The sequence below is a fragment of the Haplochromis burtoni genome, unplaced genomic scaffold, assembly GCF_018398535.1.
Source record: "Haplochromis burtoni strain Fernald_Lab_line unplaced genomic scaffold, NCSU_Asbu1 Contig_220, whole genome shotgun sequence".
NCBI lineage: Eukaryota > Metazoa > Chordata > Actinopteri > Cichliformes > Cichlidae > Haplochromis > Haplochromis burtoni.
Genome location: NW_024582581.1, coordinates 93,715 through 117,366, shown reverse-complemented (window position 1 = coordinate 117,366; position 23,652 = coordinate 93,715). Strand labels below are relative to the sequence as shown.

The 23,652-nt window shown below is 39.3% G+C and overlaps 1 protein-coding gene across 4 annotated transcripts in view; it reads left to right on the top strand.

Moving 5' to 3' along the window:
* Positions 1 to 21,386, top strand: part of col11a1a (collagen, type XI, alpha 1a) — a 69,277-nt gene extending 47,891 nt beyond the window's left edge. For all 4 annotated transcript variants that reach the window (XM_042226612.1, XM_042226615.1, XM_042226613.1 and 1 more), the window contains 26 exons: positions 102 to 209; positions 308 to 415; positions 1,241 to 1,294; positions 1,449 to 1,502; positions 1,593 to 1,700; positions 3,455 to 3,508; positions 3,594 to 3,647; positions 3,824 to 3,877; positions 4,338 to 4,391; positions 6,183 to 6,290; positions 6,682 to 6,735; positions 6,891 to 6,944; positions 7,936 to 7,989; positions 10,388 to 10,441; positions 11,874 to 11,981; positions 12,305 to 12,358; positions 12,834 to 12,887; positions 13,632 to 13,739; positions 14,704 to 14,757; positions 14,845 to 14,880; positions 14,978 to 15,031; positions 15,148 to 15,388; positions 16,010 to 16,122; positions 16,520 to 16,588; positions 19,096 to 19,329; positions 19,880 to 21,386. In XM_042226612.1, the coding sequence (XP_042082546.1) occupies positions 102 to 209; positions 308 to 415; positions 1,241 to 1,294; positions 1,449 to 1,502; positions 1,593 to 1,700; positions 3,455 to 3,508; positions 3,594 to 3,647; positions 3,824 to 3,877; positions 4,338 to 4,391; positions 6,183 to 6,290; positions 6,682 to 6,735; positions 6,891 to 6,944; positions 7,936 to 7,989; positions 10,388 to 10,441; positions 11,874 to 11,981; positions 12,305 to 12,358; positions 12,834 to 12,887; positions 13,632 to 13,739; positions 14,704 to 14,757; positions 14,845 to 14,880; positions 14,978 to 15,031; positions 15,148 to 15,388; positions 16,010 to 16,122; positions 16,520 to 16,588; positions 19,096 to 19,329; positions 19,880 to 20,026 (2,244 nt within the window). In that variant the 3' untranslated portion in view covers positions 20,027 to 21,386. The remainder of the gene's footprint in view (positions 1 to 101; positions 210 to 307; positions 416 to 1,240; positions 1,295 to 1,448; positions 1,503 to 1,592; positions 1,701 to 3,454; positions 3,509 to 3,593; positions 3,648 to 3,823; positions 3,878 to 4,337; positions 4,392 to 6,182; positions 6,291 to 6,681; positions 6,736 to 6,890; positions 6,945 to 7,935; positions 7,990 to 10,387; positions 10,442 to 11,873; positions 11,982 to 12,304; positions 12,359 to 12,833; positions 12,888 to 13,631; positions 13,740 to 14,703; positions 14,758 to 14,844; positions 14,881 to 14,977; positions 15,032 to 15,147; positions 15,389 to 16,009; positions 16,123 to 16,519; positions 16,589 to 19,095; positions 19,330 to 19,879) is intronic.
* The last annotated feature ends 2,266 nt before the right edge of the window (positions 21,387 to 23,652 follow it).

Genomic DNA, 23,652 nt, shown 5'->3' with positions numbered 1-23,652 from the left:
TGTTTGTTCAGTGCAAACAGGCCAACAAAACTGAAATCTTTAAAAAATCCTTCTGCCCTTGTTTTTCATTAATATTGTCCGTATTGTGCTCATGCTTACAGGGTTCTCCTGGTGAGAGAGGTGCTGCTGGCCCAGGAGGTCCAATTGGCCCATCTGGTAGACCTGGCCCTCAGGGTCCCCCAGGTCCCGCTGGGGAGAAGGGAGCACCTGTAAGTGTTACTTTGCTCCTAAAGCTTCATTCTTCTTTTCCTTTCTTTGGTTACCAATTTCCAGAATATAATTAAAAGACATTTCTGTCTTCTTATAGGGTGAGAAGGGGCCTCAAGGTCCAGCTGGTCGTGATGGTGTCCAGGGTCCTGTAGGTCTGCCTGGACCTGCTGGACCCCAGGGCCCACCTGGTGAGGATGGTGACAAGGTCAGTTACCTACATTCAGCACCACCAATTTCATCCTGTTACAGCTGCTTGTGTTCCCTAAGTGGGGCATGTGGGTAAATCAAATCATTTTTCCATATTAATCTGCAACAAAAATATATTCCTCTTTTTCTAACTGTTGCTTATCCATCTTCATAAACAGATGTAACAGAAAGCACAATTGCAGAAGATGCTGTTGCATCATTCATTTCTTGTAATTATTATGGCCTTTAGGGTTACTATCAGACATTCTATAAAAGCTGCCAAACAAATGCTCATGCAGAGATTTGCAGTGCATTAACTTAGACTGACAAAATACATTTCTGTACTTGTATATGCATAGAGTGAACTCTCGGGAAATAAAGTATCTAATTGCACCTTGACAGGAAGCACTTATTTTCTTCTTGAACCTCATTCTTCCATTACACAAAATTAGATTAAGAATGAAACTTGTCACTGTGTATTAAATGCTGTAATTTATCAGCAGTTAGTTTCAAGTCTAAAAATTTGTCCCAGGAGTGCATTTGTGCAGACTGTGTCGGTATACCCTCTCACCATTACAGTTATAGATAATGTATATTTCTGTTAAGCTGAGGTTTTCAATGATTTTGCAATAACAGCATGTAGTATTGTGCTCATTTAGAAGTCTTAAATCCTACATTTGGTGTTTGGGCTTGAATTTGCAAATGTGCAGAGAAGAAGAATATCAGCACTAGCTGATAACTATTATTGTTGTTGTTTATTGTTGGGTTTGGGACATGTTTTGGTTATTAGTCAAGTCATTTTTCATTATCTCAAAAACTGACTGTGTGTGTGTTTCTTTACCAGGGAGAAGTTGGAGAACCAGGTCAGAAAGGAAGCAAAGCTGACAAGGGAGAACAGGTAGGTGATACAGAACATTTATATCCATCCTTCTTCAAAATAAAAAATAGCCCGCTAGACTTCTAATCAGGAAGTGATTCGTGGGTGCTTGGATTTTTCTTTGACTCTGTGGGGATGTGCATTTTGGTGGCATTATTTTCACTGTATGTTTCAGGGTCCTCCTGGTCCAGCCGGTCTCCAAGGTCCTGTAGGCGCTCCTGGTCCTGCTGTAAGTACTGACAAAGAATGAGAAGTTAAACCTGAGCAGGAGGTCACAGCAGTGCTGTTCAAATCTTTGCTTTTGTTTGTTGTTAATAAGGGAGGTGATGGAGAGCCTGGTCCCAGAGGACAACAGGGCATGTTCGGACAGAAGGGAGATGAGGGCTCCAGAGGTTTCCCTGGACCTCCTGGTCCTATTGGTCTGCAGGTTTGTGCCATAACTATGAATACAAATTGTAATATATAGCTGTCACACAGGATAATATTCACGTTATTTTTTTCCATTCTGTCTGCCTGCAATAGTGTGTCTAATGATGTCACACGTTATAGTCAGAAACACTCATTTACCTTTTTTAACTACACTGTGACCTTCAGGTTACAAGCTACGGTGGAAAAATGGTAGACACAAACAAATTCATATTTACACCATTGCTTAAGCACTTTAATTGGATCTGGAATGTCACGTCCAGTAAACTTGCTTTGACCTGCAACGATTGCACCTCTCACCTCCATTCAACGGCAAAATCCTTTTTTCATCACGGCCTGGCTTCTCTGTGCAGTGCCAGTCTCAGCCCCCGCAAAGAATTCACAAAAACCAACGAGGCCTGCCAGTGCGTGTATTGCAAAATAGATTATTATCAGTGGCGTACTTTTCTTTTCTATGTATTCATTGGTGAGGGTTATTCATCCAAGGAAATACTTGAGGCCAGACTAAAGTTATTGGGTGCATTTTAAAAACCCAACACTTTGACACAAAAAGGTACACATAAACTTTAATGATGTTTTCCTGAACTATGATAATATTCTAATGAAGTAGGACCTTTCCAATAGATAGACCTCATTTCTTTGTAATTATCTGTTTATTAGTAATCAACTTCTTAAGCTAGACGTGTTGGGCATTTACTGCAGAGATTGGGGTCATTGTCTTGATCAAATTACATAGACTGCTATTTATCAATCTGAGGTGCTATCCTGTCTCTGCAGGATTTTATTCAATGGACTTTTAATTGGGAGTAATTCACTTCCCATCACGATTCCATTAATTGCATGGACTAACCCACTCCAATAGCCTGGCCCTCATTGAGCACATTTACTATTCTACATAATGAGTAGCACTGCTAATGATCTTAGACTAGATGGGACCTTTACACAGATTATATTACTCAGCACAGGAGACATTAGCATGCATCCACACACAGTTTTTTCAGCACCCAGCGAGCACACACATGCTGAGACGCATGCATGCACAAGCTCAAAACAGTCAGCACAGGGTCTTTGTTTTCGTTGTGTGTCCTTAGTGTAATGTGGGGAGAAATAAATTCTTTGATCTCCCCCAGCAAACCTCCACCACTCACTCACGATCAACTCCTAAATCACACAGAAGCAAAGCAACCTTCAGCAGTGATATCGTGGCAATTACTGGTAGAAATGTCACAGATCAAAAACACATGTGAGGTCTGGACCACGCAGCTTATTTTACAAGAATTAGTGAGCAGGATTTATGCCTGCACCTTGGAATAAGGATGTACAAGTTACTGACTGCAAAAGGGAGAAAGAAATAATAGATTAGTACTCTCTTACATGTCTGCAGAGCTGCAGGAAGAATTGTAGAATAAAAACATGACACCTTCACCGAAGAATTCATAAGGGAGCTTAACCCCCCCCGTTTTGCTCAGGCAACAAGTACGTAACATAGAGTCTAACAAATTCAACCTTTTAGGGCAGCAGTTTTCCTTGACCTTACTGATCATACTCACTGGATATTTAATTGAACACGGACAGCAGGTGAAACATGAATTCAAGTAATTCATTTGTGCACATTTGGTTCACAGATACATTTAATATTTCACAGCATCACTGCATCAGTAGCATCAGCCGTTGTGACTACAGTTAACAACTCTAGTAAAATGATTGTTTTCTTTTCTAATAACATGATCATTTATTCATTTTATTTGTCCACAGGGGCTTCCAGGACCTCCTGGGGAAAAGGGTGAGAACGGCGATGTTGGACCTATGGTAAGAGAAATACCACTCGATATTTGTTAAAACTTATAAAAGTTTGTTAAATACACTGTAACAACTCTCTGACTCTTTCCTGCAGGGCCCCCCTGGTCCACCTGGTCCCAGAGGTCCTCAGGGTCCTAGTGGAGCTGATGTACGTACAAATAGTTGTTAACAACTGTACTAAGTACAACTATACTCATATGCATACTAGACTGTGACTTTTTTTTTTTACTTCTATCAACTTACATTGTGAGGCCTTTATATCATTACTTGTCCTTCCCTGTGGTGATTGATGATGATTTATCTCTTTCTTATGTCCTGCTGCAGGGTCCACAAGGTCCTCCAGGTGGTGTGGGCCCCATGGGATCTGTAGGTGAGAAGGTAAGAATCAAAACTTGGCACCCCAGTGTTTTGTGCCTGCACTGAAGGATGTTAGGCACTGAGACTGAATTAGAGTCTGTTACACCTTCCAGCCAACTTCAGACAACCCAGTCACCTTCTTGTTTTTTAACACCGTGTGTTCATTTCAGTATGTTTTTTATGACTTAGAGCTTGGACACAATGTCGTTTTTAAAAAAAAAAAAAAAATTATAGCACTTCCAGGACTAGGACTACGAATACTTTGAATGTAGTAGCACATTATTAGTCAGCTTCAGTTATAGACTTAATAGAGTTAACTGTTAGTAATATTATCATTATTTATTCTGACAATAATACTTATTCTCATGTATGACTTACGTAGTTATGGCTCAATTTCAGATATCATATCTGAATTTGGAAAAAAAAAAAGTGTGATATTGAAGATTTATTTGTTTTGACATTGACATTTGTCTAACCACAGGGTGAGCAAGGTGAGGCTGGAAACCCAGGACCACCCGGAGAGTCTGGAACTAAGGTAAGTAAGCTCTTGTTTTTGTTTTCTGTCAAGCTAAATATGTGTTGCTAATGTATATTTGTGTCACTGTGTTACATGTTAGATGTTTACACACTGGACCATGCTTATCGACATACATTCAGTATTTTACTGTAGATTCTAGCACTGTAGCGTGATTGTAGGGCCCGTCTTTAAAATGGATAAACTCACTTTGTGCACACCATTGCAATTGAATGGTGACAAGGGAAAAAAAACAAGACTCACTAACTTTTGGTATATTTACCACTAACTCCAACCTAATGAGGAGGTGTTTTTGTTTGTTTTTTGTAAGTGACACTGTGTATTCATCACCATGATAGTAATTGTTCCTCACATTTAAGCTGGTAGTTCATCTCAGCATGACTCTTCTGCTTTGCACCCTGGATCCACATAACCCGCCAAGCTGAGTCTCTTAAGACGCAGCCTAATTAGCAGGAGGATCTGCACACTGCTTCTGACCTTATGAACAATGATTGCAGCAACCCTGAAGCAAGTTGCCTTTAAAACATCAGACATCCGTGTTAATGCAGCTTAAGTTGTGATTTGTCCTCCTTGATAGTTACATTGGGGCTGTTGCACAAGAAATCGGAAGTGCTCTTCAGTGCCATACTTGTTTGGAGTTACTTCTAAAAGCTTTAAACTCATTAACGTACTGCAGTCATACACTTGACCTTGTTGTTGTCAAAGAAAAACACCCATCAGTGTTTGCTTTTTAGCTCTACGGCTAAATTTATCATTATTGAGGTACAACAGCAGATTGAAAAGTTGTAAAAAAGTGTGATTATAGGTGTCTGTATGCCCTCTATTAGTTCCTCTTTGAATTGCTGGTGTGATAGATAGAGTTAGGGTGAAGTTTACGTTCCTATCATAAGCAATAGTGTTGGTACCGTATAGTTTAGTTAGTATAAAATAAATCTAAATCTAGCTGTCATCCTATTTGCTTACACGCATGAACCTTTACATGCTGTACATCAGATTCAGACACAATAAATTAATTAATAATACAAATATTAAGAAATTAAACAGTAGTGGACTACATGAGTTTCTAGTTTTCTGTTTCTTTGCTTGTTTCCACATCTTAACTGAACTGTGAATCATCTTACTTTAAGAAATGTTGCAGAAACCAAGGACATTAATTACCAACTCGTACGCTCAAAGACTTGATTTTTCACCCACATAAACATGAAGCAAAAAGTAAAAATAGCCTGAAATGTGTAAAAGTAAAGATTTATTTACTCAAATTATTGATCAGTAAGGAAAATATCTTTGTATAAACTGACTGTATACTGACCAGATTCCATTAAAGTTACAATCAAATTACTTTAAAGTCAGAATTTTCAGAATAAAAGATTTTTTCGCATGTATCCAAATCTTCTCCTGATTTCTCACCAAATCAGCTTTAATCCTTTACAACACTTAACAGCTGGACTTGCAAATAATAGACACGGTTTGAAAACTTGAAAATCATAACCAGCATATTTTTTCATCAGGGAGGTTTTAAAATATATTTTATTTATCTATATAATTTAAATAAGGCTTTTAAAAATATATATGTTGCACCTCATTTCACATCAGTGTTTTTGACCATCCAGGGTTGCTGTGCTCTGTTACCAACACTGGGATGATCTTTGGATCCAGTGTCTCTCAGCAGCCTCTGACTGCTTGTCTGTTTTTATCACCCCATCCTGTTCAGTGTCAGCCTTGGAAGAAAAAAATGCTCCCTCTTGTGGAATTGATGTAATGAATGCCCTCCCTTGCCCCCCATCACTACAGGGACCTAAAGGTGAGAGGGGAGAGAAAGGAGAAGCTGGCCCACCTGGAGCTGCTGGACCTGCTGGTGCCAAAGGACCCCCTGGAGATGATGGCCCCAAGGGCAACCCTGTACGTCTGGCACATACTCTCAATATCTCTATAAGAGTTTTTTTAGGATTGACTCAGACAAGCTTAAATTTACTGCTCCAAAGGAAATATCTCTTGCAGCCATAAGGCAGGCAATTTTAGCCTAGAACATATTCATGAGCTAAAAAGCCTTTTTATTGATGGAGATTATATTTAATGCCTGCATAGAAATGGGATGCAGTGAAGCCTTTTCTCAAAGATTTGCAACATTATCATTAAGTCCATCATATTTCCTTCAGAGGCTGTAACCAAGTACACCAAGTCTAAATCACTGTCGAAATTACTAACCATGTCCTTAATGCTTGAAGCCAGGAAAATTATGTCTTTTTTTAAACACGGATGCATCTCTTCATCTTATTTCTTTCTTCCAAAGGGTCCTGTTGGATTCCCTGGAGACCCTGGCCCTCCTGGAGAGCCAGGTGTAGCTGTAAGTATGAAACCCTTATGTTAGAGTATATAGATTGAGAGTACAGAGTACGGATAACTCTGTTCCAGGTGGATCATGTTTAATGCAAGAATTAAAGAGTATGGTCCTAATGGATATTTCCAGTGTCAGACTAATCTCTAATGTCTTTTTTGCAGGGCACTGATGGCGAACCAGGAGAGAAAGGAGAGGATGGAGAGGCTGGCCAACCGGTAAGTTGACACTTTTTTATAATTTGGAATGAAGAAATGACTGCATGACCTTATATCACGTATAACATTTGGTACACTTGGTGCAAGCACATCATATGAGGACATCAGCTTAATAGTCAGTTTCTCTGTCAAAGTGCTTTTATTAATTTTTTAGTTTTATATTAGACTTTAGTACTCCACCACAAGTTTGCCACTAAATGCTCTAATTATATTTAGTGAGTAAATAATTTACACTGAGGCATTTTAATTCATGCTAGTTACCTCATACGTATGGGTGTAGGGTAAATGGACTTATCTGCTTTGTAGATTCATTAAGTATAATTAGAAATAAAATCCACGTATTAATGTGCTGGCCCCGTGTAAAGTGCAACGAGTGACAACTCTGAATATTTATGGATGTAAATAAGCCTTTATCATTGCCAGAGAAAAACTCGACCGATGTTACATATTCTGTTTTTTTTGTTTGTTTATGAAGCCGGTTTGCATCTTTGAATGCTGCAGTGAAATATGTTGATTTAGAAGGTATATTAATACATAATGTGAACTTCATATGATGGCTTCCCCTTCTTTGAAATCAGATCTACACACCATGACTTTTGTATTTATATGTCACTGTGCAGTCATCCCAAAAATGAGCTGATTAACACTGTGAATATTTACCAGTTTGAATGTTTTAAAAAAAAACACTCTGATTGTCTGCAATTAACTCAGAGATAATTGGATGAAAGTATCTCAGGGAACACAGTGTGTATTATTTCAAGCAGTGCTGTGCACCATCCAACTTTGGGTCTGGGTGTAACTCTTACAGACTATGGAGGGGTTTAGCATTCCCAAAATGTGTATTCGGCCTCTGTGTTATTATCCTTCTGGCAGACAGAAGACGAATGCTGTGCTTTCATAAAAAATCATAATCAGTACAGATTTACTTGTTAATGCAAACTGTTAATAGTGTTTCTCTGTTTTCTTTTGTTTTTTGGCTTCCTTCTTTTAGGGACCTCCAGGTCCATCAGGAGAAGCCGGCCCACCTGGACCACCTGGCAAGAGAGTAAGCCTGAGGCAGTTAAAACTCATTTCAAACTGTTTGCATCACTGGTATGGTTCCAGCTACAATCCACAATCGACCAATCGGATGGTCCCATTGTTACAGTTTTCATTGCTGACTAACGCTTTTATCAGCTATAACATCTTAACTTATTATGCTCATTTGAGATGTGTATTAGGTCGTTTTTAAAATAGATAAAGGAGGTGGGATTTCTGTTGGCACTGTACAAAGCCTCTTTAGCCAGCGGGCGAGTGTTCTTCCTCGCTTTGCGACAACTCCTCCTCGACAGCTCAATTTTGGCAGTAAAGCCCGGAGAGACTCATTTTCATTAAAAGTAGAATGGGGACAACAAAGTGGGAGATTTAGGGGTCGAGGCGTTATGCTGTCTGCGAAGAGAAGCCGCCTTAAAGCCTACTGAGAGATGAACGTCAGGATGTGAAAATCATGAATCAATTTTTTTTTTCATAGCAAGAAATTGGAAAGGCTTACCGAAAAAATTGCTGGTAAGAGGAGAAAAAAAAGCAAGAATCTGTGGGTTCCAAACTCATTTAGGTCCATATGGCAGAAAGAGCAAAAGCGAGAGAGAGATATAGCGAGTCTGACACACTATTGATCGATGGGTGCTAGACTGACAGGCAGAGCAAAACAAAAACATGGACATGGAAAAATTGCTAGGATGTTATTAAAAGAGAAGAGCTGAGTGATGTCAAGGCCAGGACAGTGCACAACAACCAGTCAAAGTATGTGTGACAGCTGAGATTTGTCACCACTGCGGTTTTGGCTGCCATAATAGAGGATTTCAACGTTGGGAGAATCTTCTCAAGGTTGCAGGCCTGATTTAAAATGTAAAAAACAAAAAAAAAGCATATAGCCACACTAAAAGACAACGTGAGTAAAGCAGATGTCCTTCATATACTTCATGAGACTGAGATTTCGGTGAAAAATATCAAAGAAAATAAATTGCTGAACAGAATGCGCAGGTCAAAGATTGAACATTAACATATTTTCAATCCCACATGAAATTCAAAGTCCACATGAAAATGAGCAGCTATTCTCCCAAATTTGAATGAAAAGTTACAATCGTGAGTGCCTCACTGCATTTCAAAGAAAAGCACTGGGCTTCGGTCCAATGGGATAAAAAAACATGTTGTGCATTTATAAACCAGGGTTGATTGCTTTTCTAATGTCTCCAGTCAAATTTATATTCCGAGTCTTTAGCATGGCATCAGCATATGCTGCACCTTAATGTCCTAGGGATTATAGTTAGGATAAGGGCCATTTTTCCCTCCACACAGATCCTTGGTAGTCCATGCCCGGTCGCTCATACATAACTCCTCCTAACACTTTTTTTGTAATTTCTCTGCATTTGGCCTTTTAAAAATCTGTAACCGTCCTTAAATCGTTGTCTGCTTCAGCCTGTGATTCTTAATTAGTCGGTTGAGCCTGTCCACAAATTTAGCTTCATTTATTCTTATAATGCGTTAATGCTGGAAATTTATTCACCTATGCTCCCTGAAAAAGGAGAGGTGGGAAAACGTATTAACCCCGTCTGGCTTTAATTCTTTTTATTTGGGTACAGGTCACAGCTTTTCTTTCTTTTTTCTTTTTTTTTAACTGGAACACTAATAATCTCTGTCCTAAACACATGGCATATGTCAAGGTGCTTTAGAAACCTTGACATAAACCTACTTATTGACGCTAGCTGCTGTATGTTGTGCCACAACTGAAATGGTTCTTTGTGCTGATCAAGAGCCTGCCTCTTCATCACCAGTAAGAGGTGCACATCAGGAGAAGATGAAAGCGCCAAGACAGGAGGCAAGCTCACATTATAGGCTCTCAGTCAATAGCACTCAGGCTGCAGTCGGCCAGATCAGAGTGGAATTTGGATGGAGAGTGGATTTGAAGAGGGTGGAGTTGAAAGAAATCATTGTGGGCCTCGAAGAGCCTGACCAGAAAGATAAGACGATCCAACAACTGTTGGCTCTGACCGAAGACGCCTGTGTTTCTTAAATGTGATTTTTTCTGTTTTTAACATGGCTGATTGCAAATTATTGAAGGCAGACATAGAAGAGTCATTCAGATAGATCTTTGCATAATAGACCTGTTGTACTTCACACTGGATGATAGAGAAAGATCCACCCTGTTTGAAGAAAATATCCACCAAGAATTTAATTAGAAAGACAATTGACAAAAATTTCCAGCGATTCCCCTTTTGAGACCAAAATATGCATGATGCAGAGTTGCATGTAACTTGAAAAAATGAGCCAACAGACAGAGTAACAACTTCTGTGAATAACTCTGATGTTCATTTCCTGTACGCGTTTGTGCAGTCTTCTTGTACAGTTGGCTTGTGCTGATGTTATGTCGGAATGCTGAAGCAGTGTACTATCATCCTCCTCAGGGACCTCCGGGGGCTGCTGGTGCAGAGGGCAGGCAAGGAGAGAAGGGCGCTAAGGTAGGAAAATCAATTCTTCCTTTGCAAAGTAGAGCCGTCTCAGCAAGTCCCTTGGACTTCCTCCTCCCTCACTGCGCCCACATTGTGGAATTAAAATCGCAAAAAAAGCGCTGAAGTCATTTAATTTCCATCGCAGATTAGATGGAAATTTATGAACACAGTCTATTTGAGTAAAACCAAGATTCACTTGTTTCTCCTATTGTTCTGTGGCTTAATTTCGAGGCCTACAAAGGAAGTCAAGGCTATTTACGTATAGCCCTCAGGTATTCTTCAGTTATCGTGCGTTTCTCTTTTTTGTGCTCGCTGAAATTCCTCTTGAGTTTGCACTGTTGTAAGCCAATTTCTTTGTTTCATCATTGACTAAATGTACACACATACTCTGCTGCTTTGTGCATAGGCAAAATCATTTAACACCAGATGCTGCTTGCAACAAGATGCCTCTCTGTTTATGGATAACAGGGAGGATGTGGATGTTAACCTGAAGAAAATAATAATTTTTAATGCCAGTAGTGTTGCACACTTTGCATACATGTTTGATAATCACTGTTAATGAATGACACTCTACGGTGTTCTTAAAACAGAGATTTGCCCTTAACTATCTGATTCCTGATCGAAAACATTGCATATGTCATACACAGTGGTCATAATAAATTCAGTAAAGTTGTTCTGACAGCTTTGCAATAAGCCTTTAATCTGTAAGTGCCTTGCAGCTCAGACATAGTTTATTTCCATGTGCTCTGTTTGCATAATGCTGTGTTTCAGATTACAGCTTGTCAGTATTCAGCTGTAGAACATGAGGACTTTATGTTCTCATGAGCTTTTTATTAAAACATGGCCAGAGTAACTTCCATCTATTGGGCCCATTTTCAACCCTGTGTAAAGCAGCAGCAACATAACTTTGAAAACTCAGGATCTTTTTAATTTTATTCATTTATTTATACATGAATTTTTTACTGGCCCCCATTTACCCAGTCTAAAGACGAGATATTTTCTTGGCATAATTTAAAACTCAAAGCAGCCTGCAGTTGAAATGAGTCTGTAGTGCTGAGTCGCTTCAGAAAAATACTTAATAAGCTAATAAGGTTGTGTGTGTGTGTTGCAGATCTCAAACGCCACACACAGTTTTTAATCTATCCCATTATATTACACACTGCTATTACACATTAAGACTTTTATGAATAACCAGCTATATACCACTGGTTTTGAATCTGTGGTGAGTGCTTGCAGGCTGTGCTTTCCTAAAAACTTTGTGCATGTTGATTTATTTGTTTGTTTTACTGCTTGTAGGCTCCAGGACACATTTCCTAAATTTCTTCACACTTTCTTCAATGACTGAACACTTTGGACTAGCTACTTTAAAACCTGCATTTGCTCAACTGTACAAAACTTTGCTTAAGTTATACCATTAGATCATTTGTATGTCCACATACAGGGTGAGTCAGGTGTGGAGGGTCCAGCAGGTAAAACAGGACCAGTTGGCCCCCAGGGACCTCCAGGAAAACCTGGTCCAGAGGGTCTGCGTGGAATCCCTGGCCCTGTTGTAAGTTGAAGCTTCAGCAATGATGCCTTCCTGTTCATACGATATACTCCAGAGAGATACGCATGCTTAAACTAAGACTCACACTCAAAGTGCACACACATTTTTTCTAAAAAAAAAAAACTACGGCTAAGGCATGATGATAGACTTCATGGAATAATCAATACTCCCATTTGGCTTATACTTTAGTTTCGCTTGTTTATTCCAGCACACTTTTCTTCCCTGTTTGGGCTATTAATCATCATGCTGGGCACAGAAAATCAATGGCAGACCAGAGAAAATACAGCAGCCTATAATGCTCACTACAATTGAATGGTTTTTCACAGGGTGAACAAGGAATGCCCGGCTCCCCGGGACAAGATGGCCCACCAGGTCCTATGGTTAGTATGCATAGCGTCCCCTACACTCTCCTGCCTTCTACCCTTGGCATTTATCTGTCTAACTAGATCTGGTGTTGTTGGAAGGGGGTGTTTTTGAAACAGTCTTGCTTCCAGACTTGCAGAGGTTAACTCACATTAGACTTGTTCCAGATTTGGTTGTTTAACAAAACCATAGCCTATCCCCTTAAATAATGTCTCAATTGAAAGTGTTTTCATCTTTTGTGTTGTTTCTTTGCTTCCCTCTCTGTGAAACGTGTGATTTTTGAGTCACTTATTTTGTTCCCTCTCATTTTGACACTCCAAGTTCTCTCTTACTTTGTCTTCTCTTTCTTTCTCTTTATTGCCTCATTTAAAAAAATCAAGTCTTGTAACTTTACAGTTTTGCTTGTACTGTCATGAGTTCTTTTCTCTTTTTTTTTTTTTTTTTGTTCATCTCTGTGAAAATTGATTTTTAACTTCAGTTATTGTTCTTCAGGGTCCTCCCGGTCTTCCTGGCCTGAAAGGTGACCCGGGTTCTAAAGGTGAAAAGGTGAGCGTAGCACTTTCTTCTTCGTCTGATTGCAGACTGGTTTCATTTCTCATTTTTGATATAGGAGATAACCCTATAATTAGAGAGAGGAACTCTGGGGCAGAAGTGAGTCAAGGCTACAACTTCTACCCAGCTTCCATGCCTTTTGGAAATTATCAAAAGCAACAGATTTAATTAAGAAGACAACTATACCCTTAAATTAAAATGAACCAAAATGAGTTCTGTCATACTTTCTGTAAGGAAAAATGCCTTAAAGTGATTGAATATGCAGTTGAATGTGATGTATCACTGTAAATCTGTCTAAACTAAACACTGTCAAATTTGCTGATGAAATATAACTGCAGAGGATATTCAGACAGCACACATTGCTAAGCTAAATTGCCTCCTACCCACTGACAGGGTCGGCTTGGGAGTGAGCAGTTTAAAAGTGCACAATTTAGGCACCGTGTTGCATGTTGTCAATTTAGCGGGCCCGGTTAGAACTCACCAGTTTCTCAGTAATCACGTACTTGTGAATTGGCCTGGCTCATGTTTGATTTTCAGAGAAGTTCTTCGGTGTGTGCTGTAAGAAAGGCATTCCAGTTTTAATCCCTGAGGATTTGTACTGTAATGAAACTTCACCCTTCGCAGCCTCCCACGTGCATTTCATTTTTGCGGATAAAGAAATAACTTCACCTTTGTCGGGAGATATGAACATTTTTTTTATGGTAGAGTTCACAAGTGACATTTGTTTTCATCCTGCAGGGTCACCCAGGTTTGATTGGTCTGATTGGACCCCCTGGCGAGCAAGGAGAGAAGGGAGACCGAGGTTTGCCCGGGCCTCAAGGTTCTCCTGGTGGCAAGGGCGACGGTGTAAGTGATTGATGACTCTATTCCCACACTGGTCCACAGGCCACTTGCCCTGCACCTCTTGCCATTTTTAGCCCATTTGCCCTTCTACTGTGGCCACAGATCTTGCCACAGTCACTTGTTTTTGACTACAGCTTTTTACTAGAGCTCTGCAATGCACTGCACATCTCTTCTCTTGCTGTATCCAAAACATTTGTCTCATTGGATTCCTGATGCAAATTGCTTAAAATGTGTAGAGAAAACTGTATAATTATGGCTGTGAGGTGTTTAAACCAAACTCTTTAGTTGACACTGCTTTAGCATGTAGAATATCAACATCATGGAAACGAGCAGTTCAAGTATATGAGCATCAACACTAGTATAGATGTTCTTTGACGACTCATTAACGCCGTGGTCAGTTCCTATGTGTGTGTGACACTGCTGTTATAATATCACACTGTGTGATGTGAAAAACTGCTTTCATTCTGAGCCACATCATTAAAAATCAGACTTCTTTTATTCTGTCTTTTCCACTTAAATAAGAAGCAGTACTGAAAGGAGGACATGACAGCCTTCATCCATTAAAAACATACACACACTGCAGGTTCACTGAATATGTTACATTTGTAACACATTCTGCTGTAGTCTTCAGCCTGCCTTCGTTTAGTGATTTAAGGTGGTGTGCTGGTTATCTATCCATGTGATACTGCACTGCCTCCTTTTATCAAAGCTAAAGAATGTAAACATTTTTATTCAGATTAGTATGTTTACTTTAAGGCCTGAGAAGCAACAGCCCTGTCACAAGTGCAGTGTTTGGCCACTTTTGATAGTTTTCTTTGAATGTCACTGGTTCTCTTATCGTATTTTTTTTTATGTCACCAATTATTCAAGCTTGACAGTAATTCTGTTCCCTGCAATGTTTTTTGTTGTTGTTTTGTTTTTCTTCTCAAATATATGTACCTTCTACTTCGATCTGATCTCATAACAGGGTATCGCTGGAGCCAGTGGTCCTCTTGGTCCCCCAGGCCCACCTGGTTTGCCCGTATGTTTGTTACTTATTCTACTTATATATTAATGTCATAACAGAATGACTTTGCTAAATTGCTGTACTGTGTTCTTTGTCATACAGGGTCCTCAAGGTCCCAAAGGAGCCAAGGGTTCAAGTGTAAGTACAAACCCATGTTTCTAATAATGCATTGCTGCTGCGACAATCAGCATTTACTTTAAATGGAGCTTTAATAACATGTTTGTATACTTTAAAGGGTCCTGCTGGTCCAAAAGGAGACACTGGTGCAATCGGTCCTCCTGGTCCTCCTGTGAGTCTTTCAAACTACTGTTTTCATTGTTTCCATTACCTTAAAGTTCTCACACTACCACTGTACAAAGTCTGTTGTATATTTTTATATTGTATGAAATCTAAAACACCTTACAGGGCCCACCAGGTGAAGCTATCCAGCCTCTGCCAATTCAGTCACCAAAGAAGACAAAGCGCTCCAGTGATATCCAGTCAGATGGTACCATCATGGATTATGGCGAGGGTATGGAGGACATTTTTGGCTCCCTCAACAACCTCAAGCAAGATATTGAACGCATGAAATACCCCATGGGCACCCAAAACAACCCCGCCAGGACATGTAAAGATCTGCAGCTCTGCCACCCAGAGTTTGCCGATGGTAAGTTGAAGCCCAGCAAGACTTCAGCCTGAAAGGAAAACACACCCATGTTGTTGTCATGTTTCATTGTATCAGCAGAGAGAAGCAGCCACCAGAGATTCTCCTCATGTTTTCAGATACTAATGCTCATCCTAACAGCCATTATTGTGACAAATGGATTCTCTATTGAAAAAAATAAAACCGGTTGATAACAGTGATTGGCAGACCTGCTCTGAAAGAATTAAATTCATTAGTGAGCATTAGTGTTTGTTTGATAGCTCTTTGTATATCTCCTTTTTAAACCTTTGTGCCCTGTCTTTGCCTTATAATTAATGCATGAATTTTAGGCCGTCTGTCCTCTCGGTACAATGTGGGATTATCTGCTTCTAAAGCCTATAACCATAGCTGTTGCTGCGCAGTAGGTTTATTACTGCTGCTTTACTTCCTTTGAGGAATAAAATGTACCTTGGCTCAGGCATAAAAACATCATTTAATCCAGCTGTGTGTGAGCCATGAAAATGAGCAACAAATTTTTACTTAAGGTAAAGAAATCAAGCACACTAACGTTTGAAACTGAGCTTTCTGCAATTTTCTGTCGATGTAAGTTGACGAGAAAATTTGGCTGTTCTTGGTTCTCTTCAGGTGAGTACTGGATTGACCCGAATCAAGGCTGCTCAGGGGATTCCTTCAAAGTCTACTGTAACTTCACTGCCGGAGGCGAAACCTGCATTTATCCAGATAAGAAGTCCAGTGGAGTAAGTAACTTAGGTTTTTACGAATTATTTCAAACTGACTATTGTTAATCATCCTTTCTAAATTACTATTAAGCCATTATGCTAAGACAATGACGCAACAGAAGGCACATCACAAGGCTGCCATTGTTTATAAGAACTTGTTTGATCTGCTGCAGGTAGAAACCTGTTCAGATCTGATTTTGTGCAAGCACCTCAAACACCACCGAGAGGCAAACACTACACACAACTCAAGAAGTTTGTGAAAACGTTCTCTCGGAGATATAAGTTTTATCTTCTTTCCCAGATGATAAACTTTGATGCTATGCTTGAGGCATTGCTGTATACAGCAGAAATGTTCACATATTATGCCTGTGGTAATCTAAAATATTAATAAACTTTGTCTTTTTATTTTCCAAAGGTCAGAATATCTTCGTGGCCCAAAGAAGTCCCAGGATCATGGTTTAGTGAATTTAAGCGTGGTAAAATAGTAAGTTTTCTTTTTGTTTTCATCTCTCATCCATCTCTTAGAGATCTAACATAAATTGAAACATATTTAGTCAGCTGTTGGTTCAACAATATGATTCAGCACCTATTAAAATAATAAAAAAAAGAAGCTTAGTTTGAATTTGGCTGCAAACTCTTTCAAAGTTGTCTCTTTGAGCAGTCCTGCTAGGTTTCAGTCACTCAGTCAAAGTCCCATTATCACTTGGAAGTGTTCATTTAGCCCAATTGCTGGATCAACTCCAGTGTGTCAAAACAGGGGCAAATACTCCAGGCGGTGTCCCATCATTGTGTTGTTTTAGCAAAAACTTCAATAAAAAAAATGCAAAAACATGTTACCAGTTTTTTCCTTTGGGCATGATTAACAGTTGTAATTGTAAAAACTTTTTTTTTTTTAAAGAAAGAAAGAAAGAAAGGAAGATCGATCTGATCTAATGCACTTTCTCCTGACTTGGAGGCCCAAACTGCAACATAAGTAGGGATGGGTATTGATAAGATTTTCACGATTCCGATTCCATTTTCGATTCTGTTTAACGATTCGATTCTTTATCGATTCTTTATAAGAAAGGAGAACACTAAGTTTGATTAGCTTGGAACTTCGTTTTATATCTTCTCTTTGAACAAGATAGAAATTTAAGAGTAACATGGCCTTACAAACCCAACAGTGAGATCTTAAGAGATCCAGCCTACGGCTCTTCAATGGGTGTCACAGGGTCCAGTAATGTTCCTGCCTACAATTAAACACATTCACTTACCTAAAATCGGGGGCATCTGCTGTGGCAAATGGGTGCAAACCTTTTACCACAAACTTAGTCTCTGCTCGGTGACATTCGTCTATCCTGGCCTGAAAGGAGACGCTACCGGTAGACTGCAGCGAGAGCTGCCAGCATCTGAGCCAGACTCTGTCTGTCTCTCTCATCATGATCACCTAAATGCACAGTAGTGGCAGGTTTTGTAATAAGGCAGATCGCGCTAACATAATATGCACTGTTAGTTGATTATTTACCTGCCGCATTAACGGGAGAGGACGTGCAAACGTTACCGCTGCTGCTGGGTTGAGATTCACGAGTCCGGAGCGGAATTAAAAACACGACATTCATTTAAGGTTATCACGTGTTTTCTGAGCAAATGCTTTTGCATATTCGTAGTGTTTCCTCCCTTAAATGAAATATCTACTTTGCAAGTATTGCAAGTTGCCCTGTTGTCATCCGTTCTAGTAAAGTGTAACCAAACTTTTGAGCGTTTGAGCCGCTTACGCGCCGTGTTTCCTGCCAGGTAAATGACGCTCCGCAACGTGGTGACGTCATTCGGGGCGACTGGAATCGATAAGGGAATCGTTTGCAAAAATGGCAAACAATTCCAAGGAATTGAAACAGTGGGAACCGGTTCTCAACAAGAACCGGTTTTCGATACCCAGCCCTAAACATAAGTTTCAGTCAGTTTGACACAGAAGTTGATCTCTGCCAAACCTGAGATCAAGATAATATCACAAATGCAAGAAGTCAAGGAGTCAAAAATGGACTTTTAGTGAGTAATGTAAATGTAACAGAGGTGCTGGAAGCACTGCACTGCTTTACAAGAAGATGACCTTGAGAGTGAAAGCAATCACATTTAAAGCAGGTATGGATTTGCTTTTTATGGGTGCATACACTGAAGTTTTTCATTGAACTTCAAAAACTTGCTTAGACAGTAACGCCACACATAAATGGTTACTGTTGAAACATTTCTGTAACCAGACTTTGCCATATACAGAAGAAAGTATCACTAAAATATCAGAGTGAAGCCGAGGAGAATTCTTCAGGATGTTAGCATTCCAGCTGTCCTCCTTCTGTCCCTGGACAGTGAAAATCTCTCTCTAAACGTCATCTATTTACTGTATTCACCAATGAAAGAAACAGGTTTGTCCCGCTCCATCAAACTGGTGTCATGGTTCATTCCACAACAGCACAAAGGCTGGCTGTGACAGAAAATGACACGACTTTGAGGTATTGAAAGCCCGGTGCATTTCCTGACTTTGGATAGTGAGTGCTTTTAATGCACATGTTCAGACAAGAGTTACACAAAGTATCTGTCAGAACTGTGTCGTGTCTAAAGGTCTTGTTTCTCTTCAAGCTTTCCAAGAGAACAACACAGTGTCTACTGTAAACCATTTTCTACTATTTCTCATCTATGCAAATAGCCCTGTGACAGTTTGCTGCAGGAAAAATTTTATACCTTCATATACTCGTCATATTTTGTCTGCAAGTCTGTGCATGTGTATGGATGCTCTATCCACATGCATTACTATCCACATGAGTCCTTCAACTTAAAGTATTTAGGGATCTGAAATTATTTTGCACTGTTTTTCACATAGTTTGTACAATCTTGCATGGAGAGACAGAACATTTTGTTCTTGTTAAATAAGATCAGGTATCAGTCATCACATTTATTTAGATTTATTTCACAAACATTTGGTAATTGCTGCTCATTCTCTCTCTTTCCATCTCTGTCCAGTTTTCCTATGTCGACGCAGATGGGAATGCAATAAACATGGTACAAATGACCTTCCTCAGACTACTGACAGCCTCAGCCAGGCAAAACTTCACCTACAGCTGCCACCAGTCTGTGGCGTGGTACGACGCCTCTAGCGACAGCTACAACAAGGCACTGCGTTTCTTGGGTGCCAATGATGAGGAGATGTCCTACGACAACAACCCTTACATCAAGGCCATCTCAGATGGATGCGAGGTAAGCTTGACCGCCTAAATAAGAATGTTTATTGCGGTGTATTAAATTAAAGATAAAGAGCAGTCCTGTTCTGAATGGCTATAATCTCTGTTTGTTATCTAATTCACATTTGTTGAATAGAGCTATTTTAAGTATTTCATTTACTTAAAAGAGACAATGCAGTTTGACATGGTTCCAATGCTGGGCTTTGTTGGGCTTTTACATCTACAGTTGAATGATCTAAATCACAATTTAAATCATTCAACTGATTCCAAACCTTCATACAATATGAAAAATGAGAAAATATCAGAGAATGGATAAAAAATTGAGCTGCTGGCACCTTTAATTACTTTAATTACAACTTTTATTACTCATGCAATTAAAGTTATCAGTTGGTAATATCTTCCTCCAAACAGAGTTTTTCCAGTAGCTTTTTTCTCTAAGATATAAATGAAATGGCTTTATGATGAGCTTACAGATTGAGCACACAGCTGAAGGTCCCGGTTTATTTTCCTGCTCATTTCTCATCTGACTGCTTGTTTTTAATGTGTTCCTCTCTCTCTTGTTGCAGACGAGGAAGGGCTACGGAAAGACTGTGATGGAGATTAATACTCCCAAAATTGATCAGGTTCCAATTATCGATGTCATGTTGACTGACTTTGGGGATCCGAACCAGAAGTTTGGGTTTGAAGTTGGGCCTGTCTGCTTCCTTGGCTAAATACAAATGAAAAAGTCAAATAAAAAAACAAAAAAAACAAAAAAAAAAGGACTTGATGGGGCCAACAAAGAAAGTCAAGTTGAGACATTCTGGGTACTACCAAACCCCATTTTTAGCCCCCCACCCTTTTCCATGCCACATGCAAGTTTTGAATAAGAGATGGTGTAGCAAACATGTCTTTCCATGTATGTATGTGTAACCCAGGAAAATACTTGTTGCCCTTGTGGGGCTCGAACCACATGACTTAACCACGTCACGGAGCAAAGGTGAAGGACAATCGAATCGTGTGGCAGAGGAGGGTGAATCGGACGTAACCGAGGGGGGTGACACGCGTCTCCTCTCTGGACTCTCCAGGTGCTGTATGAAAACAACAATGGTGCTTGTTCAAAACACACACAAAGTCTAAAAGAGGTGCTACAAAAGAAGGTGTATTTTGCTAATTATAAAATACTGTAATTATTATTTTGTACAAAACTTTTATTTCTAAATCCACTTTCAAAACTTGCATGTGTATCAGATTTCACTTTTGGCTCTTTCATTTCAACGCTGGTTTAAAGACATACAGTGTAAGTTAAAGGCATCATTAAGTCAAGTCATTTTATAATTCTGTCTTTTTGTTCCAACACTTACTGTGTACATGTCATGAAGAAAATAAAAGTGAGCATTCAAACAGTTCTCTATTGCTAAATTAGACTGTATGCCCTTTGTATATATTGACAGTCCAAAGCTTGAGGTTACTTGCTGTTTTGCCCTTGTGACCGTAGGTGAAACAACTGGAAGTATTACACCTGCACGTATATGACAACATCTCCCACTAATGTTGTGATCCTGTGCTAGTAGGAAGCAATCATGGCATTCATCTTCTTTTATTTAATTCTATTTTTCTTTTGTTTTGTTTTTTTGTTTTTTCCATTTTCTGACAGGCTTTCATTTTGGTTGGATACCTCAAACTTTCTTGATAACCTTTAAGATGCAAGGTTGCCATGCCCTGTATATACCTTGGTTAAGCAATTAAGTTTATATATATTTGGGTGGGGATTTTTTTAAAGAGAGAAATACATTAACTGTTAGAGATCCACTGTTCAGATCCCTCTGTGAATGCATTGAGAATCCCTTTCGGTGACCCATTTTTGTAACTAAGATGTTTTAATGTGCTTTTTATAGTTCATTTAAATATTAAAAACCGGATTCTAAACAACAGTGAACTGAATGTCTCAACAGTTTGTGTAAGATGATTTTGGAGAAGATCTACCTACTGTACTTGTGAAATGCTTTAAATCAAGGATATGTTCATTCAACTAAGACTCTGGGCTGGTGCAATTCCATCTCTTGAAACCAATAAAGTACCATCTTACACTAATTTACGTTCATTTGGAGTACATGAATGGAAACATAAAATGTTTTTTATTTGCCATGGAATGGATGAAAGAGACTTACCTGCCTTCATTTTTAAATGTTTCAGTATCTGCTGCTTATTTACCCCTGATCAGCCTGTGAAATACATGCTGTATTTCACTATGATGCCTATTTGAGAAGCATGCGCACACATTAACACTTAATTCCAGGGAATACACTTTATTTCATTCAGTTGGTGGAAAAAAAACTGGGCTTATACAGAAAAGGATGTAAAGACTGCAGCAAGTGGGGTTAGAGTATTATTCTTTGCATATAGATGTTACATGCTGGGCGCAATTTACTTGAGGGGTTTTCCCCCACTCATCTATGTATCCTTGCCTCTCCTGAAATATTTTTAGCGCTGGTGGGGGAGGGACCTTCACCAAAGTCATTAATAGTACTTTAAAAATAGATATACCAAGATATGCTGTGACCTTTCAGTGTGGTGCCAAGCACAGCTACCTAAACGAAAAGGATTTAGAGCAGCAGATATTCCTATTTTACAGCACTCTTACAAAATAAAGTGGAATTTATAACTGCTGAGAATGAGGTTACAATCTCATTCTACAGTATCATTAAAGCATTTTTATCCTTTTTTTTTCTATCTGATAAGTAAGAATACAATCGTAAAAAGAAAGTTTTCATAGCACTCTGCAAACCTGTGAGAAACTGCATACGCCGCATGATTCAGTTGTTCGTAGAGCTACCATCAGCAGCAGGGTCTATCAGTAATAGCACTTTGGTCAGGTTTATGTCTGGTCTCAGACTGGGCCACTGCAACACTTCGATTTTTTTTTCTTTTTTAGCCATTCTGTTGTAGTTGCTGCTGTGCTTGGGATCATTTTCCTGTTGCATGAGCCAATTTGGACCAAGCTTCAGCTGTTGGACAGATGGCTTCACATCTGATTCTAGAATGTTTTGGTGCACTGACTAGGTCACAGTTGGCATGGCAACTGCAAGGTTCCCAGACCCTGTGTCTACAAAACAAGCCCTAATCATCACACCTCCACCACTGTGCTTGACAGATGGCATAAGGTATTTGAGCTGATGTGTTGTGTTTGGTTTCTTGACTGTGGCACTGCACATTTGGGCCAAATACCTCCACTTTGGTCTCATCTGTCATTGTTCCAGAGGTCTTGTTGTTTGTACAACTTGCAACTCTTCCAAACAAGCCAAACTACAGTACTTCAGCCTTTTTTCTAATGGCACTGACATGAACTTTAACATTTCACATGCTAACTGAGTCTCAGATGTAGAGCTTGGATTTTTTTGCAATTTCTCTGCAAAGTGCACACTTTGACCTTGTAGTGAATTTGCTGGGTGGTCCATTCCTGGTGAGATTCTGGTGAACACTCCAGACCACCAAACTGCTAAGCTTAATCAAGTGCATATGATTATAACAGCACATGGCTACTACTGGCAATACTTTGTCATCAAATCGCTAATTCATTTTTTTTAAACAGAGGAAAATTGTGAGTACAGTGGTTAAGTTCAAGTTAGAATTGGAGAGCTAAGGCCTGTTTTAACTCCTACAATCCATAATGTGTATAGACCATAAAGATGAAATGCCACCATCAAGTGTTGTAAATATGAGCCAGAAGGCTAGCTAGCTAGCTTTGCTTAACAAAATAACTGAAAATATGCAATCATAATGAACTACCCTGGCTGTGTCCACGAGCAATAAAATTCCCAAAAACAAATTACATCAAACCTGACCATTTAATTTGCTCAATGTTTGTGTCAGAGAGTAATAGAAACACATTGCTGGTTAGTGTAATGACCAGTTAATGCAATGAAGAGCTAGCTTGGTCTGCCTCTGTGCAAAGGTAGCAAAATCAAATCAGGAGCATATTAAAAGTGCAATAATTAATAATTAAATATTAAAATTGCTATCGAAATATAATCATGGAAACAGTATTTGCAAAATACCACATAATCACTAACTCTGGTGCATAAAACATTTTCAGAGTGTAATCAAAAAGAAAATCCAGTTTCTGAGTACATCTTTGGTGCACTGAGAGAAGGAAAAGTTTGGCTAGTTTTATTTATTTATTATTATTATTTATTAACCTTTATTTAACCAGGAAGAACCCATTGAGATTAAAAACCTCTTTTTCAAGGGAGACCTGGCCAAGATAGGCAGCAGCAGATGTCTCACAGTTACAGAAATTACTCAAACACAGGCAGCAACAACACACATGCAACAATAAGTGAAAGAATACAAAAAAATA